This window comes from Xiphophorus couchianus, chromosome 6 (assembly GCF_001444195.1).
Source record: "Xiphophorus couchianus chromosome 6, X_couchianus-1.0, whole genome shotgun sequence".
Lineage (NCBI taxonomy): Eukaryota > Metazoa > Chordata > Actinopteri > Cyprinodontiformes > Poeciliidae > Xiphophorus > Xiphophorus couchianus.
This window is the reverse complement of record NC_040233.1, coordinates 25,866,040-25,881,959: the sequence shown is the minus strand read 5'-3', so window position 1 is coordinate 25,881,959 and position 15,920 is coordinate 25,866,040. Positions and strand designations below refer to the sequence as shown.

The window sequence follows — 15,920 nt, the reverse complement described above, 5'->3', positions numbered from 1 at the left end:
CACTAATATCTGTTTACTGCATGGGAGTGGCGCCATTTTGACTAATGGCTAATATCTGGAAGTGAATGGCGTTGATCCTTTTGGCTGTGGCTTTTTAATCACTCAGGTTTGTAACCTCAATGAAAATCAAAGACATTTCTCTGTTTACTGGGGAAGGTTTTTATTTTACTTGTTTTATTTTAAAGGAAAAATGCAGCAGATTTGGCTCCAGAGGATGAGTTTTATCTGTAGATTGATGTATGAAGATTTATTTCTGTTTGAAGTTCTTGCATCCAGACACATCACAAAAATATATAGAACTCAGGGGAAAGTATTTCAGATTTATTTACTTAATTTCACGAAATTGTTGATCAGACTACATTTTTAGATTTCTTTATTCTTCATGAAGAGGACAATGCATATTAATCAGGATGAATCCGTCATGTAAATATGCCAGATTTAGTCCTCCAGCAGGTTCATGGAAATAATTACAAAAGTATGATTGACATTCATAACAACAAACATGACCTATGATTTATGACAGATTTCAAAATATAACTAAAAGTAGTGTAATTTACAGTAAACATTCATAAAAAAAGCAAGACACAACTGTTAGAAAAAAAGAATATAAAAACAAAACTAACATAACCCGAGTAAACAAAATATGCAAATCTCAGAAATGTACCAGCAAAAAGTTTCATTGGAAATGTTGCTTAATGTTTTATTAAAAAGCGATTTGTTGAGATAAATTAATGTTAGCTGGATTAAAAAATTCAGTGGAGTTCCACCACTAGCAAAAACAAATTAAACGAAATTTTAAGTCAAAGTCGTGTTTATGCTCACAGAACCTTCCAATAGGACTGAATTAAAGTGTAATTTAACTTTTTCCCTTACAAATTATGTTTTGGAAATATTCTTTTACCCAGAATTAAATCAAATGAATTTGAATTTGCTAGTTGGTCTGAAACAGTAAATGGGACAAACAAGAGAAAAATGGAAGAAATATGTTAGAAGTTAAACATAACTTACTTTTTTTTTTACCAACAGAAGGTAATTTATTGCTTCTCCTCATTTTCCCAATGTCTAATGCACTGGTGGAAAGTAACTGAGGGCAACAAAACATTGACATTTTTTAATCTTTTAATTAAATATTGAAAAAAATCGAAATATTTCACACAACCAACACAACACAATTTTTTAATAAAATAAAGAAGTGTGATTTCCATAGAAAAGGGAACTGTAGGTTACTATATATATGTAATATAAAATCCAGTTATTTGAATCGAGTTTAAAAAACAAAAAAACAACTATATCTTAAATGTCGATGGTTTATCTGTTTGGATTTTTTTGTGTTTATTCTCAGCATCAAGATATGGATCGCTCATTTGTCACAAGCATTTGCTTTATCTAGAGGAGTAAAGGGAAAGTTTGTGATTCTGTTTGCTACAAAATGTATATAACAAGTAGTTTCACATTTAGGGGACATTATTTGGCAGCAGCAGCAGCAAAAATGTCACTAAAAGATGTTTTTTAAGGGCATCAACCTTGAATTTTTAGTTGAAAAAACACATTTTTACCATTTTTGTATTTTGGTCAAGTGCCAGAAAAAAATCACTTCGAGTGCCACAAATGGCCCACGGACCACAGTTTGGACACCCCTAGTCTCTTAGCCTCCATTTAAATGTAAATCAGAACTCTTCCATCATGGACATGTATTTTGGTTTTATCAGAAACCTAACTACACATTTACAGCACCTACAAATTAAGGTTAAAATAAGGTTTCCTGTTTCCAAATCGTCTCCATGTTTGCTTCTCTGCAGTGGAGGAAGACACGGAGGAGAGTTCCCGATCTGGGAGAGACTCTGTCTCCACCATGGCGGACCAGACGCCGCTGTCCGCCGGCCCCGAAAAGCCTCTGGTCAACGGCACCAACCGCACCAAGGAGGAGAAGAAGAAGGATAAAGACAAACCGGGGAAGGAGAAGAAGAAACAAGATGGAGGGAAGGAAAAGGATAAAGAGAAGGGAAAACCAAAGAAAGGAATGCTGAAGGGACTTGGAGACATGTTCAGGTAAAAAACAGATTCTAATCATTGTATAGCCTTTTTCATAAAGCTGAGAGCCACATCACGCATCAATACAATATTGATCAATATCTTCATGATGGCATTATTGACCGAGAGCTTAGACGGATCTCCAAAAATTAGAATATCACCAAAAAAAATCTATATTTCAGAAAATGAAACTCCTATAAAGATTTGTCAGAGTAACATATTTCAAAACCTTTATTTTTTTTTATAATTTGGATGATTGTAGTTTGAAGCCAAAATTTATTCTCAGAAAATTTCACAAAAAAAAGATAAATATTGGAACTTTTTTTTTGTGGTGACCAAAATTAATTTGAGAGGAGTCAAAAAAGGCTTAATTTCTTTTTTTAATTAAAACACAAAAGATTTATTTCTTCAGACATTCATTGTTTTTATTTACTCACTGCTGTAGTAAATAGACAATATTTTAATCAAGCAAAAATTGTTTAGTTTAATATTTTTTTTAACTTTTAATTTGAAGCTTAAAAATAACTATAAAGTCATATCAGAATTGCAAAGGTATATTGCACATAATTTATCATTCGCCAAGTCCTTAATTTTATTTTGCAAGAAATCAAGTATTGAGATTTTTTAATGGGAACAAATTCTGTATTTTGGCAAAAAAAAATTAGTTGAAGATCTGATTAGAAGTTTTTGGAGGTTGTGTGTTATTGGACGACACTACACCAGGTTTATTTCTTGAGTATCTGAATGATTTGTGGGTCATAGTTAAACAAACACTTAAAAACCCTCAGGAAATGGACTGAAGGTGGCTGAAAACACGGCCAACGATTTGACGTTGGCCGTGTTGGCAAGACGACTTCAGCACCTATTTGGAAACATTTCAAGAAATTTAGAGGTTGTTTTGTTTTTTATATACAGTATATATAGAATATTCTCCACATGAACAAATAAATTAATTTTCACCTGGAACTGCAGGAACAAGAACACTTAATTTTCTTCTTGCACCTCTAGTTAAGGAGTTCTTGCAGAACCTCTTCTTCTGTGGTGTCTTACAGAAAATGAATTAGGCTTATTGTAACAGAACTGAAAGTTAATATCTTTCCTTTCAGACTGAAGTCTTCTTGCACCACAGGAGTGATGTGCATTGTTAAAACATGGTCTCATTTCTGGCCCCATTAAGAGTCAATTAGTGCGTCTGTTTGATCCTTATCCAGGTTTACTGGCAGCGCCGGCTGATGTGAGATATGTTTAATCCATCTGTGGAGAGTCTGGATTCAATTAAATCATCATTATGCAGCACAGAGTTGTGCAGCAGAATTACAGATGTAATAACACAACTAACCAAGTTATTGGTATCCAGCTGTTCTGTTTTAGCCTATAGGACGGTTCATAATATTTATTCAGTTTCTCTTCATTGTCTGTCAGTCTGACTTCCACCGTCCAGCAACTTTACGTTACGTCAAACCTGAAACAAAAGGCTGATTTATCTCTGAAACATCTGAAAGTCTTTTTCTATAACTTTGTTGTTAATCATTCTATGAAGCTAAATTGGGGACATAAAGTTTGTTTAAAAATTGAAACAAAAAAAAGGACATTTTAAACTGGAAAAACATTTTGGAAGTAGATGAAAAATATTTGAAACTGAAGAAAGTTTGAGACTGAAAAAAGATCTTAAACTGGAAAAAAAAAAGTTACCTGAAAAAATTTTCAAAACAGATTTTCACACTCAATGTTTTTTATGGTACAACCAAGTACCTTCTGTTACTATAAAAAGGCTATACTGTACATATCACATTTGACTTGACTTGATGCCTTGAAATTGGGCCTCTGTCTCTTTAAAAGGTCTTGCTCTTTCTGAATCTCCACCTTCAGGAAGTCACGATATGACTCCTTTTTTAACCCTTTAACAACATTTTTACCACTGTTGCACTGAGAAGCAGCTTCTATAACGAGTTCAGCAGCTCCACCAGGTGTTTGCTAATTGCTGCTGGCTAGTCTGAAGGAGCTTTGTTGTTGAAGGCGAGGCTAAGCCCGTCCACGTGTTTTGCACAGCTTAATGGTTGCCATGGAGATTAAAGGATTTCTCAAACATGCATGAAAGAATCAAAGCAACACTCCAGGTGTGTGGAGTGTTGCTTTGAAAAAAGTCTATTTTAAATATTACTGCCATTTTAAGGCAAATACTTGGTGTGTTTCAAAGAGAAATTTACAAACAAGCATCATGGGTGACGTGTGGTTTAGCAGACAGAACTAAAATGAGCGTTTAGCAGAAAAAAGGGGGGGAAAGTACGCATCAGATTCTGCGACTGTGTCGGCTTGTCGCGGTGAAACGGTGTGCTGATGTGAGCGCCGTCCCAAACCACAGAGGTTTGGAAAGCAACAAAGTCAGTGTGTTTTTCAGAAAGTGTCGCTCTGCAGAGCTGGGTGATCCTGGGAGATCTTTCGGTTTCGGTGCAGGAGCCGGGCGGGCGCGGGTTGGGGAACCGGCCTTTGATGTGAGGCGGCGGCGTGTTTGAGGACACGTCAGGCGCTGCGTGATCAGCCTGACCCTCTCATGTCTCTGAGGCCTCGCTCTCAGTCCCAATCAAAGCATCATTACCATCAACGCCTGCCAGCAGCGCCGCCTGCCAACCTTCTCTCTGATCGTCTCTTGGACTCAGAAGCTGCACCCGGTCTGTCGACTTGGCATCTGCTGGGACTCTTGTTGCCCAGAAATCCGAGGTCTGAACTAAATTTATGGCGTGCTCCGTGTTTGTGTGCGTCTTAAACAAGCGAACGAGCCTGAAACTGCACAGTTACAATCTTCACGCACGCGCAGCTTGTTTGTGTTGCCGTTTGCTGTCAGCTGACGGGTTTTCCCGCTCAGATTTGTTCTGGGTGAAGGGACTCTGATGCATCATGCTCTGATCTTCGCAGTCTTAGCTGCAGTTGATCTTGTGTTCATTGTAATCTGTTGCATGTTGCACCAGCTGTGTCTACAAAATAAGACGTGGCGTGCAGCCAAAGGAGAAGATGCCACACGAGGAACGCGTTTAAAGAGCAGCAGGTTCTGACTGGGAAGGGATTTAGCTTTGGGTTCTGGTGACGCTACAGAATCTAAATGAATTAACTATTAAAGATTGTCAAAATTTGTATATGTAAACTGTTGTTTTTTTTGTTGAGCTGCATATTGAGTTGCTAGAATATTGATTTTTAGACCAACATGGAGAAAATTGGGAACATAAATTTAACAGATTTCTTTTTAATTCTTTAGCCAGTGCTTTGTAACTTTTAGAAAAAATATATTTTTTATACATTTGTTAAAACTGTCATTATGCTATGAAACAGATAATCTGTGAACAGATTGATCTCCTGTCTCATTTCTTCAGAGCTATTGCTGCCGTCCAAATAAATGTATCGTCCTGACCAAAAACAACCAATCAGAGCCAGGAGGCGGGTCTCTGCGCTGTCCATCATCATCATGTCCTCCCATTATGCAAGTTTCTTTTAGTTTCTGGTTGTAGGGTCCAGTAATTTCTTAATATAATGAAACATCCTTCTTTTCACAATAATATCTAGAGGTTCTACAACAGAACCAAACTTCATTAGCTTTCTAAGGCATCGTTTGCACTGCAGACTCAAATGCTCAATTCCGTTTTGTTTTTTTTTTTTTTTTGACAAATTGGATTTTTTGTCAATCCGTAGTTCTGATGCTTTTCCCCCTGACAGAGATTACACTTTCAACAACAGATTGAAATAGGATCTCTAGCATTTTGCTGAAAACACTGAAGATGTAAAGTTATTTAGGGGCAGAGCTGCCATCGGGAGCACTGGGACATTTCCCGGTGGACTGAGCGTTGTCCTGGCCCGATCAGCGATCAGGACCAAAGGCTCGGTTCGGGTTGTGTTTAATAAAAAGCAATTTATTCGTTCGGGTATCTGCTGGGTTGAAAATCCTACAGCAGTCCAAAGATACACACCAGGTTGAACACATATGTTATTTCTGTGTTAAGCCTGTCAAGATTTGTGGGAACACGAAATACTTACTGCAACTTGACCCACACAGGCAACTTTTTTATCCTTGATCATCCTGAAAAGATTATGTTTGTGGCAGATTAATTTGAAAATTTAGTGTTTTATAGCTATAGTGTTTCAAAATGATGTTCTCTGCTCCATGCTGTGCAAATACAGGTCACACTTCCAGCTTTTTCTACCAACAACACAAAAGTTTAAGCTTAGCATCCAAACTTATTGTCCCATTTGTTGTGTTGCTGCTTTGAGCAAAACCTAATCAAATTGTTTTGTTTTTCCTTTTTTTCTTACTAATTACTGCTTTTCTCAGGAAAACTTTATTTTCTTTGCACAAATGCCACAAATCCTTTCCCACTGCAAATTTATCTTTGCTTTTTCTCCTAATGAAGGGATTATTAGTGACACTCAGGCATTCGGCTGAATTGAATCAGAATCCCTGACATTTTAAAGTGATCGTTTAAAACCGCAGAACCACCGTCAAAGACTCCGTATTGATCACGTCGGGCTCAACGATGCCGCCGGCCTCACCGTGCTTTGAATACGAGATCATTAAATTCCCTCGTGTCGTGGTTGATATTCTTTCTCCTCTGCAAAGTTTTCCACTGCTGTCATAAATCTTAGTCTACGTGCCATTGTGAGTGTGTGCGTTTGTGCATGACGAGGCTGTTTTTAATGGGCTGTTAATGAAAGTTAGTGGTGTGGGGAGGGAACGTGTCAGCCATGTCGAGCTGTGATAGATCACTCCTGCTCTTAGCACTAACTTCAGGCTGTCAGTCTGAGCGTTTCAGGCGGCTGCGGTCACATTAATCAGGCGCTGGAACATCACTCCATCAGCTTCCCTCACACCTCCTATCTCCCTGCTTTGCTTAGTTTCTCCCTCTGGTTCCTGCCTGTTTGGGTTTCCACCTGTCGCAAGGAAATTTCACTTCATTTTCTCCTTTGATCGTTCAGGTGTGATGGATTTGAACCTTCAGAGCCACATAAAGACGGTTAGAAAGTCAGCCTTCTACCACCTGAAGAACATTTCATGCATGTGTTTATCATTAGTTGCATTGATTTCTGCAACAGCGTCTTCACAGGTCTGGAATACTTGAAATAAGCCAAAACTAGCAAGTAACTCTTCAGCAAGACATAGGTGCTTGTTTTAAGCCAGTAATTAATTGATATTGATAAACAGTACCAGTTCCACCGACAGATTATTTCACTTATAACTTGGGGGAAAAAGTTCTAGTTATAAGTTAAATAATCTGCCAGTGGAACTAATACGTTTCCATCAATATTAAGAAAGTAGTGACTCAAAACAAGTTCCTTAAATTGAATTAATATCAAAATAGGAGTTAAAATTTGCTACAGAAACCTTTGCTTCCAATTACAAAGGTCAGACTATCTAGTTTATATAAAGTTAACTTTCTGACTTTTTAATTTTTGATTATTTTTTTCCATCTGGAGCAATTAGTTTCCTTTTTGTTTTTATACAACCGGTTGATTATTTGGTTGTTCCAGATTTAAAACGTACAGAAAAAAACTTTTTTTCAGCTACACAAACATAGAACCTGAAAATGAACGTCATAAATTTCACAAAAATATGATTTAGTTATGATATGATCAGTTAGGAAGTTTCTATTCACCAACTTCTTGCTGCTTTTTTTTTATTTTTATCGCAGCTCAGATATCTAAACCCAGAGATTTCAGGTTTTGCTCATGGGGGGAAACATGTTAAAATAAAACAGTGACAGTGGAAATCCAGTCAGCAGTTTGTGAACCAGTTGGTGGATCTGTTTGGGAACCAAAAGTTTCTGCTGATTTTGAGTGGATTCAGCTTATTTACTGTCACTTTGTGACACTCAAATCGGTATTCAGCTTTTGTTTTTAATTCTTTTTTTAAAAAAGATTTTTGGTTTGTATTTTATTTTTTGCAACAAGAAGAAAAAATCATATTAAAAAGTGGTGATTTTTCTTTTTAAGTGAAAAAATCTGTAAAGAAACCATTTTATTTTTAAATGTTTGTGTTCTTCAGCAGTAAAATGATGCTTTTTAACCATCCTGGCTTGATTATAAAGAAAGCTTTCCAGCTCCAGTATATAAAAATTGAAACCCCTGAGGGCCATTGATTAGTTTGTAAAAATAAAGATGAATAATACAGACATTTTCTAAACTTTTTTTTCTTTATTAAAAAATGCTTTTCTTCTGTAATTGTATGTTTCTTTGTGTTTTGTATGTCTTCTTTTATCAGCTTTGATACTTTTAACACGGCGTCCCTTTCTGCAGATTTGTTTTCTTGGTTTTTTACATATTTTGTCATTGATTTGTTTTGCTTTTGTTTTTCTTTCTTCTGCATTGATTTTCTCACAGACGGGACTTCGACTTTCTCAACATTTCTCCCTATTTTCCTCTTGTCTTTATAACTAATTCAGGTAGTCTGTGTTCTTTCTCTTTAATCCTCAAACGCTCTTATGGTTGGGGGGCTAACATCGCCTGCTGTTCTTTTGATCCTGTGACTTTGGGCTCCGTCTTTAAACACAGGACCCTCACTTAAGGGCATCCTTGTTCTCCTTAGTTTAGCTTTATTCTTATTTGATTCAGGAAAGAAAAAAATCTCTTCTTTTTCTGCCTCTGCCTTCTCTCTCATTAACTCACATGCAGGCGTTTGGTTTCTATCTCCGTTGCTACTTTGGAAGTCGTAGATATTCTCAGCGGACCGGTTTGCCTGTGAATAATCACGCAGGTTCATTGTGGAAGCGAGTTCAGTGCCAAAGTCATTTCTTCAACAGGCTGCAGCTTTATACCAGGTCAATCAAGCTGAAATATCTCTGCAAAGGCTCCTATTTCATTAGGCATCGCTCCCTCCCCATGAATATAATTACTGCGACCGCTCCACAACTTTAAACGAGCTGAATTGGGTCTGAACTCATGAGAAGAACTTTTAAAATGCTTCATTTGAGAGACTGATTCGGTGAAAAGTCGCCGCTCTGCAGAGATTCAGTAGCACTTTCAGTCCGATTGCTGCAAGTTCAGGAAGGTTTTATGTTTCTGTCTCTGTGGGTCAGAGTTTGGTAGTAACTAGTTACATTTACTCAATTACTTTTACTTGAGTAACCTTTTTGAAAAATTTACTTTTAGGAGTATTTTTACTGCGCTGTACTTTGAGTAATTTTATTATGAACTATTTCTACTCTGACTTGAGTAATTTTCTACCTACTGAATGAAAAACAAACATGTTTTAGCCAAAAATTCACCAGACTCAGACATACACTTGCTATTTCTGTTACAATTTCATAAATTATTTTATTGAAAGAAACTGATTTGGAAAAAAATTATTTTACCTGATTTTGCTATTTTTTTGTTATATTAATTATTGTCATTTTGGTCCACTTGACTATATTCTGTTTGATGTCATTGCTAAATAATAAATGATTGATAATTTGATCAGTTATTCAGTACCTGAGTACACCAAAAACATTTTTACTTGAATAATTTCTTTGACTAACTACTTTTTACTTTTACTTGAATAAAAATGTGTTGAAGTAGTGATACTCTTACTTGAGTATAATTTTGGGGTATTTTGCCCATCTCTCAATATTCTCTCAATAGTCTGGAAAGTCAGGGAATTTGATCAGAATATTTTCCAGGTTTGGATAAGTATGGAAAGGGCAAATAAATGGAAATGCATCGAATTTTACCATTAAAATACAACATTTCTGTCTATGTTTTCCTTATTAAATTCTTTAAAATGCCTCCATAACTTCTTAGTATCCATTTTCTTTTAGTTCCACTTTTGATTAAATCTACTGAGCAAATAAAGTACCCAGTTTAATTAAATTAAACATTCACGTTTGGTGCTCCAGGTTTGGGAAATACCGAAAAGATGAGCGGCCAGCGGAGAAGATGGACCGGAAAGGATCGAGCAAGTGGAGGACCGAGGAGACTCAGGTTTCTGATGAGGAAACGATGAAGATGAGGATGGAGCAAGAGAGGTGAAGAAAACTTTTATTATTACTGTTAAATACTTGAAAATCCTTCAAACTTGCTTATTTGTTCTTGTCGGAGTTACAAATGTACCTGAACTCAATTGTATGTACCGTATTTTCTGGACTATAGAGTGCACCTTAATATAAGCAAAATGAACATTTTATTGCTTAAAATGCAGCAACATATTTTTGTAGTGCATGTTTAATCATTTGTAGAAAATAATGCATCTGAAAAAAGGTTCGCTCTCTCAGTAGAGTATCAGAAATGTTATGAGAAATTGTTTTTGACGAATGAGAAATATTTCCTCTCTGTCTGAAGTCAAGTCAAACCAAACTTCTCTAGTTTTAAGTTGATCAGAATTATCAAAATTATTTATATTTGCTAAATGCTAAAAAGCTTAGCAAGAACAATTTTGAGAGATTATTTTTCACATGCATTTGGTCAACGTGAGGGATAATCATCAAACCTATTGGGTTCAAACTTCCTCCGTCACATCTGTTCAAACTTTTAATAAGATGTAAATAATAATAAGTGTCACTATTCAGATCCTGGATGGTAAATCTGAAACCTCTCCTCTGAAAATGAAATGCCAGCCGGGCGACGTGCCAGTTTGTTTTTTTGTTGTGTTTTCAGGGGGGAGGGCAGCAGTTTATAAATGCCAAGACCGTTACGGCTCTGTCAGTTAATTAATTCCCATGCACTGCTTGAAGGGCAGGAGTCATTAAAGCCCATGTTTATACAACATTTCATGTTGTAAAAAGTCTGGTTTGTATTCTGTCTTTATGCCTGCAGTGCTGACAGTCGCATAATACAACAATGCAGTCTTTAGTTTTAATTCAACGCAAATGCCACAGCAGATGTTTTGGGTTGTTTAAAGTTCACAGAGGGCCTTTCATGTGGTAATCCGCCCTTACTGTTTTGGTTTTATACTCTTTGAATTAAGAGTTAGATGATAGACCTGGTGCTGTTTTATTTCATGATAGCTGCAGTTGCATCACATTGATTAGGTTTTCTTTAAAAATGAAGCCTAGTCCTGTCACATACTTGAGCTGGTTTAATATGTGACCTTTGAACCAAATACCTGCTTTTTAAAGCCCAACATCCAACATTAAATGGTGATACTTGGTGTACATGGCTGCTATAAAGTGGCTCTATCTGGTAGATTGTTCTGAAACAGTGCAAAAACACAAAATATTACCAAGTAGTTTTAGTCTAGTTTCTAGTCCTAACATATTGAAATAAGACGAAACCAAATTACAAATAACTTTTTCCGCAAGAAAAAGCTTATTTTTAGTCAATAAGCACTTAATATTTGCAAACCCAGCAAAAATGCAAACTCAACACATTTTTTTTCCATTGCAAAAGCACAAAATCTTGATCACAAAATTTTTTCTTTCGTTTTTAGTACCAATATCTTAGTCAAGTTGAAATGAGACAAAACCAACTTACAAGGAGTTTGTTTTGAGTCAGTACTTTCTTGTTATTGATCAAAAAAGTACTAATTAGATTAGTGGATTATTTCACTTATAATAAAATATTTTTCCCATGTTATAAGTGAAATAATCTGCCAGTGGAAATGGCACCTCTTTCAACAATATTAAGAAATTATTAGCTTAAATTAAGCTCTTCTACCTTGCTGAAAAGTTGCTTGTAAGTTAGTTTTGTCTTGTTTCAAAACTACAAAGACCATTTCTTTAGATAAATCTTTTAAAAAATGCATAAAAATCAGTTTAAACTTTAAGAAAGTTTTATCCTTGCTTTTATTTTGAAGGAGTTCATTTTCCAAATAATACATTACAATAAAAAACATGACAAAAGCTCTACAAAGGATCACTAATTATACTGGTTTCCTAAAATTGTACAGAACTGTGGAAAAAGTATTTTTAGACAGTAACCTGAATCCAAGCATTTAAAAAGTATATCTCCATTTCTGAAGGAGAAATGCTTTCCAAACCAACCTGAATATCTGTACAAAAATATGTGATTTATTTCACTTATTAAATAATTAACCACTTTTTTTGGAAAACTTAGTTTAAATTCATGAAGCGCTGGGCGGGCCATGTTACTTCCTGATGGCATAAAAAAATGCTTAAAGATCTGAAACAACACCTCATGCCCCAACCAAAAGAAATCCAGAAACGGCCAACATCAACATTTCTGTTGGACGACGTAGCAGTTAGCTTATTAGCCACCTGTGAAGTAACATAAACTAATATTCCACATGTTTGTTTTAGGACCCCGTCCTGTGTGCAGGGGGTTACAGTTTGTCCAACATGAAGTCATTTTCTTGCTGAACTTCCTCTGACCTCCACAGCTGCTCAGATTTCCATAAATTTCAGTTTCGAAATGTTTAAAAATCTCCTGGCAGATACTATGTCGATTACTCGCACTTTAATACAGTCATGATGTTGATTTTTAACCAACTCTTTAAAAAAACAAACCCAAACGTGTGTTATCAGTACAGGAGAAGCTTTAGCGGCCATCTTATCCCTCCAGACCTTTTCCTTTCTTTCACTTCCTGCCTTTGACTCCGGTCTGACACTTTTGTCAGTGTAGAGGCTAAAAGGCCCATTTTGTAACTCTGTGAATACAATGGGACATAATGGGCCATTGTTCTGTCCTGATGTGGTAGAAAGGTCACTCATCGAATACATTTCTTCAGCCATAATGTCCCATCCTGTCATTCTTACCCTCTTTCATTCACCGTCTCCTACCTCTCTGGTAGCCCTGCCACCAACTCTTATTTTCTTGTTTTATTGTTATTTGTGCTTCAAATCGTCACTCACCGAGATTGGCTTTTAAAAATGAAACGTTTGAAGCTCGGTTTTCCTTCCTGTCCCATTTCACTCATCGCTTAATGGTATTTATGAATTTTTTTTAGCTGTACTGCCGTAAAATCTTTCAGGATCGACAAGCGGGTAAAGATTTTGAGTCTCCACAATAAAAAAAAAAAGGAAGTTTTGTTTCATTAGCTGTATTGCTGGAGGAAAAAAATGAGAAGAAGATGAAACAAATATTAAGAGATTATCGTAGTTGAAGGTAGGTGGGCAAATGTCTGCCTGTGAACTTGTTTGTTGACTTTTAAAGTGTAACCAAACCCCAAATCAACTAGTTTTCTTGCTGATAAATTGTCAAAGTAGGCCATTTAGGGTTTTATCTTTATATTTGTGTGAAAGTTTTGACATTTTTCAGTGTAAATTTGTTTAGTTCTGCAGTATCTTGCCGAAAACTGTCTGCTTCAAGCCGGTCTTAGGTTTTCCAAATATAGAATCTGCCTGACGTATCACCTTGAATTATGCTGATGGAAGGAAACACATTTTTCTTAGGAGGTCAGGGCGTACAAACTCTTCCTGTGAATAACAAGGTTTTAGTGACTGGCAGAGTAAGTACATGTTGTAACAAACACGTAGGCTACATTAGCTAGCAGCTAAAAGCTACATTAGCCAGGCTAATTTTACTAATCGGCAGTAAGTACTACAGTAAATATCACTGATATTTATCTAAAAAATAACATTCGTTTTAATGCACTTATATTGTTTATAAGTTGGATTGGCTAGGAAAGCTAGGTCTAAGTTTGTGGCTTTTTTGTTGTTGCCATAGCAACTCCATAGCAACCGCCTTCCTGTCAGTTACAAAGTTCCTTTTGTAACTGACATATTTTGGTTTGCGTTTTAAGCAATTTCATTTGCAGAAACAATTATCTGATCGATTTTAGACTTTCTTCATGGAGGGAAAATATATATTTCTGGATTTTATTAGCTTTTCCTGATCTAAACTGAGCCTAACTGAGTTATGAAAAGAGGCTTTTGAGAGGTCCTTTCACTCTGGTTGCTTGACGAGAAGCCGATCGTGTCGACAGATCGTGGAAAAAGCCCGGCTCTGGTGAGATTCCTGTGTCTGGCCTTATCTTATCTGGCCTTGTGTATACACCCAGTAGCTGCTCAGAGTGCTGCTGCTGCCCCTGGAGGAAAACACGGATCTCCCTTTGGGTTTAAACATGGATCCCTCTGGGCTGTCGGATAATCGCTGACTCAACGCATCGCGAGAACAAATCTGACGTGACGTTCCAGAGCATCTCCTGGGGGGTTCAGGAAAATTTTAGCTTAAAAGCACATTCCTATGCTCTATCTTTATGTTTCTATGCAAGTTTTGACATTTTTTATTTAAATTTGATTAGTTCTGCAGCATTTTGCTGAAAACTGTCTCAATTTTAGGTTTTCTTGCTATAGAATTCATCTGATTCTTTTAGTTGTGTTGATCAAACAATAAAAAATTTCTTGCAAAGTTATTAATTTTGTTTCTGTTTGTGAAATGTCTTCTAAGGCATGGTTTCTCTGCACTGCATCCATGCAGCAAAAAGGCCTGCCGTACAACTAAAAATACATTTTGTGCTACAATCACTGCCTTTAGATTTAAACTGATTCCTTTATATGTGACCAACAAAGCTTTTCTAAACTCTGACTGTTAATAATTTTATTTTAGGTGTTTAGATGCAGCTAGTCAGCGTGGGGCGCAGCGCTGCTCAACCCCTATTGCTCCCTGCCCAGTCACAGATCTAGATCTGCATTCTATGTATCATAAACGTGTTGAAAAACAACATTTCTGCAACTCACCCTGGGAAACTTTCCACCCGTCTCTTCAGATTTTCTTTTGAGCAATCTGGTTTTAAGCCACTATCCATTATTATTTTCAAACAGTCTTTTGGTAAGCTAACTTTACCTGTCGTACTTTGTGCTCGCGTCACGGCATGCAGTACCTGGCACGGTACACGGACCACAGTTTGGGAAACACTGCCCTAGAAACGGCCTTAAATGTCATCTTAAAATAATTTTTCTACATTTTAAACGTCTCAATTCTTCTGTGAGTCGTTTCCAATACGACCCTGCTGGGTTTCCCATGCGGGTGATGTCCCATTCGGTTTCCCAGCGTCGTTAGAAAGCGACCTATAAAGAAAGCAGAGCAGTTTGATAATTGCTAGCTGTAAAGCTCTGATAATTGCCAAGGCTCTAATTGCAGGCCTCTGCAATCGTTAGTCCCCCTCTGCCACTAAAAAACGTTGGAAATTATTGACAAACAGGACGTCTGGAGAAGAAATGCTGATTTATTTATCTTTTTCTACTTTTTATATTAGCGAGACACAAAGATGTCGGAGGTGTTTGTGTTGTTCGGTGCATTAGCCGCCTGGACTGTTGGTGAAATCTTGTGGAGACTATAACCCGTAGTTTATTATTCACAGGGGGCAAAGTAAACAACAGACTCCATGTCTTTTCTCTGCTTTAGTGAAAACTGAAAAGCAGAATTAACTGTCAGACGACGCAGCGGCTGCGTGTTAATGTGACGACTGAGATGCAGCATCAAACTGGGTTTTCATTCGGCAGTTTCAAATGTAACACAGAAAATGTAAAATGTTTAAGTGTTTCATTGTCTTTGCTTGTTGTTTTCTTATTGTTTAGTTTTTTTCTCATAAGTTTCTATTTTAAACCTTAGCCAAGACTTTTGACCCTGAATAATATCAATTTCAAGTTTAGAAACCTTTGATAGAAAATAGAGTAATTACTTGGTAAACTGCGTCAATGGTCATGTTTTTTAACAGCTGTGTTACATCTTGTACGAATTTTGGTTAAATAATTCTATTTATATTAATTTCTAATCCTTCTTAAGTCTTTTGGTTGATGTTTTGTCTGTAACTATTTGCATTTTAATACGGTTTCTTTTTATTTGAAGCTTAAGGGTTAATTTAATTATATTTTTTATTTTATTCACTTAATAAATATGAATAAGTCACGTAGCACCTAATAAATCATGAATGAAAAGGAGCAAAAATAAGTTTAAACCTATATCTACTCCCTATTCACGTAAAATTCAACTTAGAAAATTATTAGACATATTTCAAATATACACAAAGAAAATCA

General features: G+C 36.3%; 1 protein-coding gene across 4 annotated transcripts in view; it reads left to right on the top strand.

Moving 5' to 3' along the window:
* Nucleotides 1-15,920, top strand: part of pard3ab (par-3 family cell polarity regulator alpha, b) — a 258,134-nt gene that overhangs the window by 173,999 nt on the left and 68,215 nt on the right. For all 4 annotated transcript variants that reach the window (XM_028019835.1, XM_028019834.1, XM_028019833.1 and 1 more), the window contains 2 exons: nucleotides 1,800-2,049; nucleotides 9,885-10,013. In XM_028019835.1, coding sequence (XP_027875636.1) covers nucleotides 1,800-2,049; nucleotides 9,885-10,013 — 379 coding nt within the window. The remainder of the gene's footprint in view (nucleotides 1-1,799; nucleotides 2,050-9,884; nucleotides 10,014-15,920) is intronic.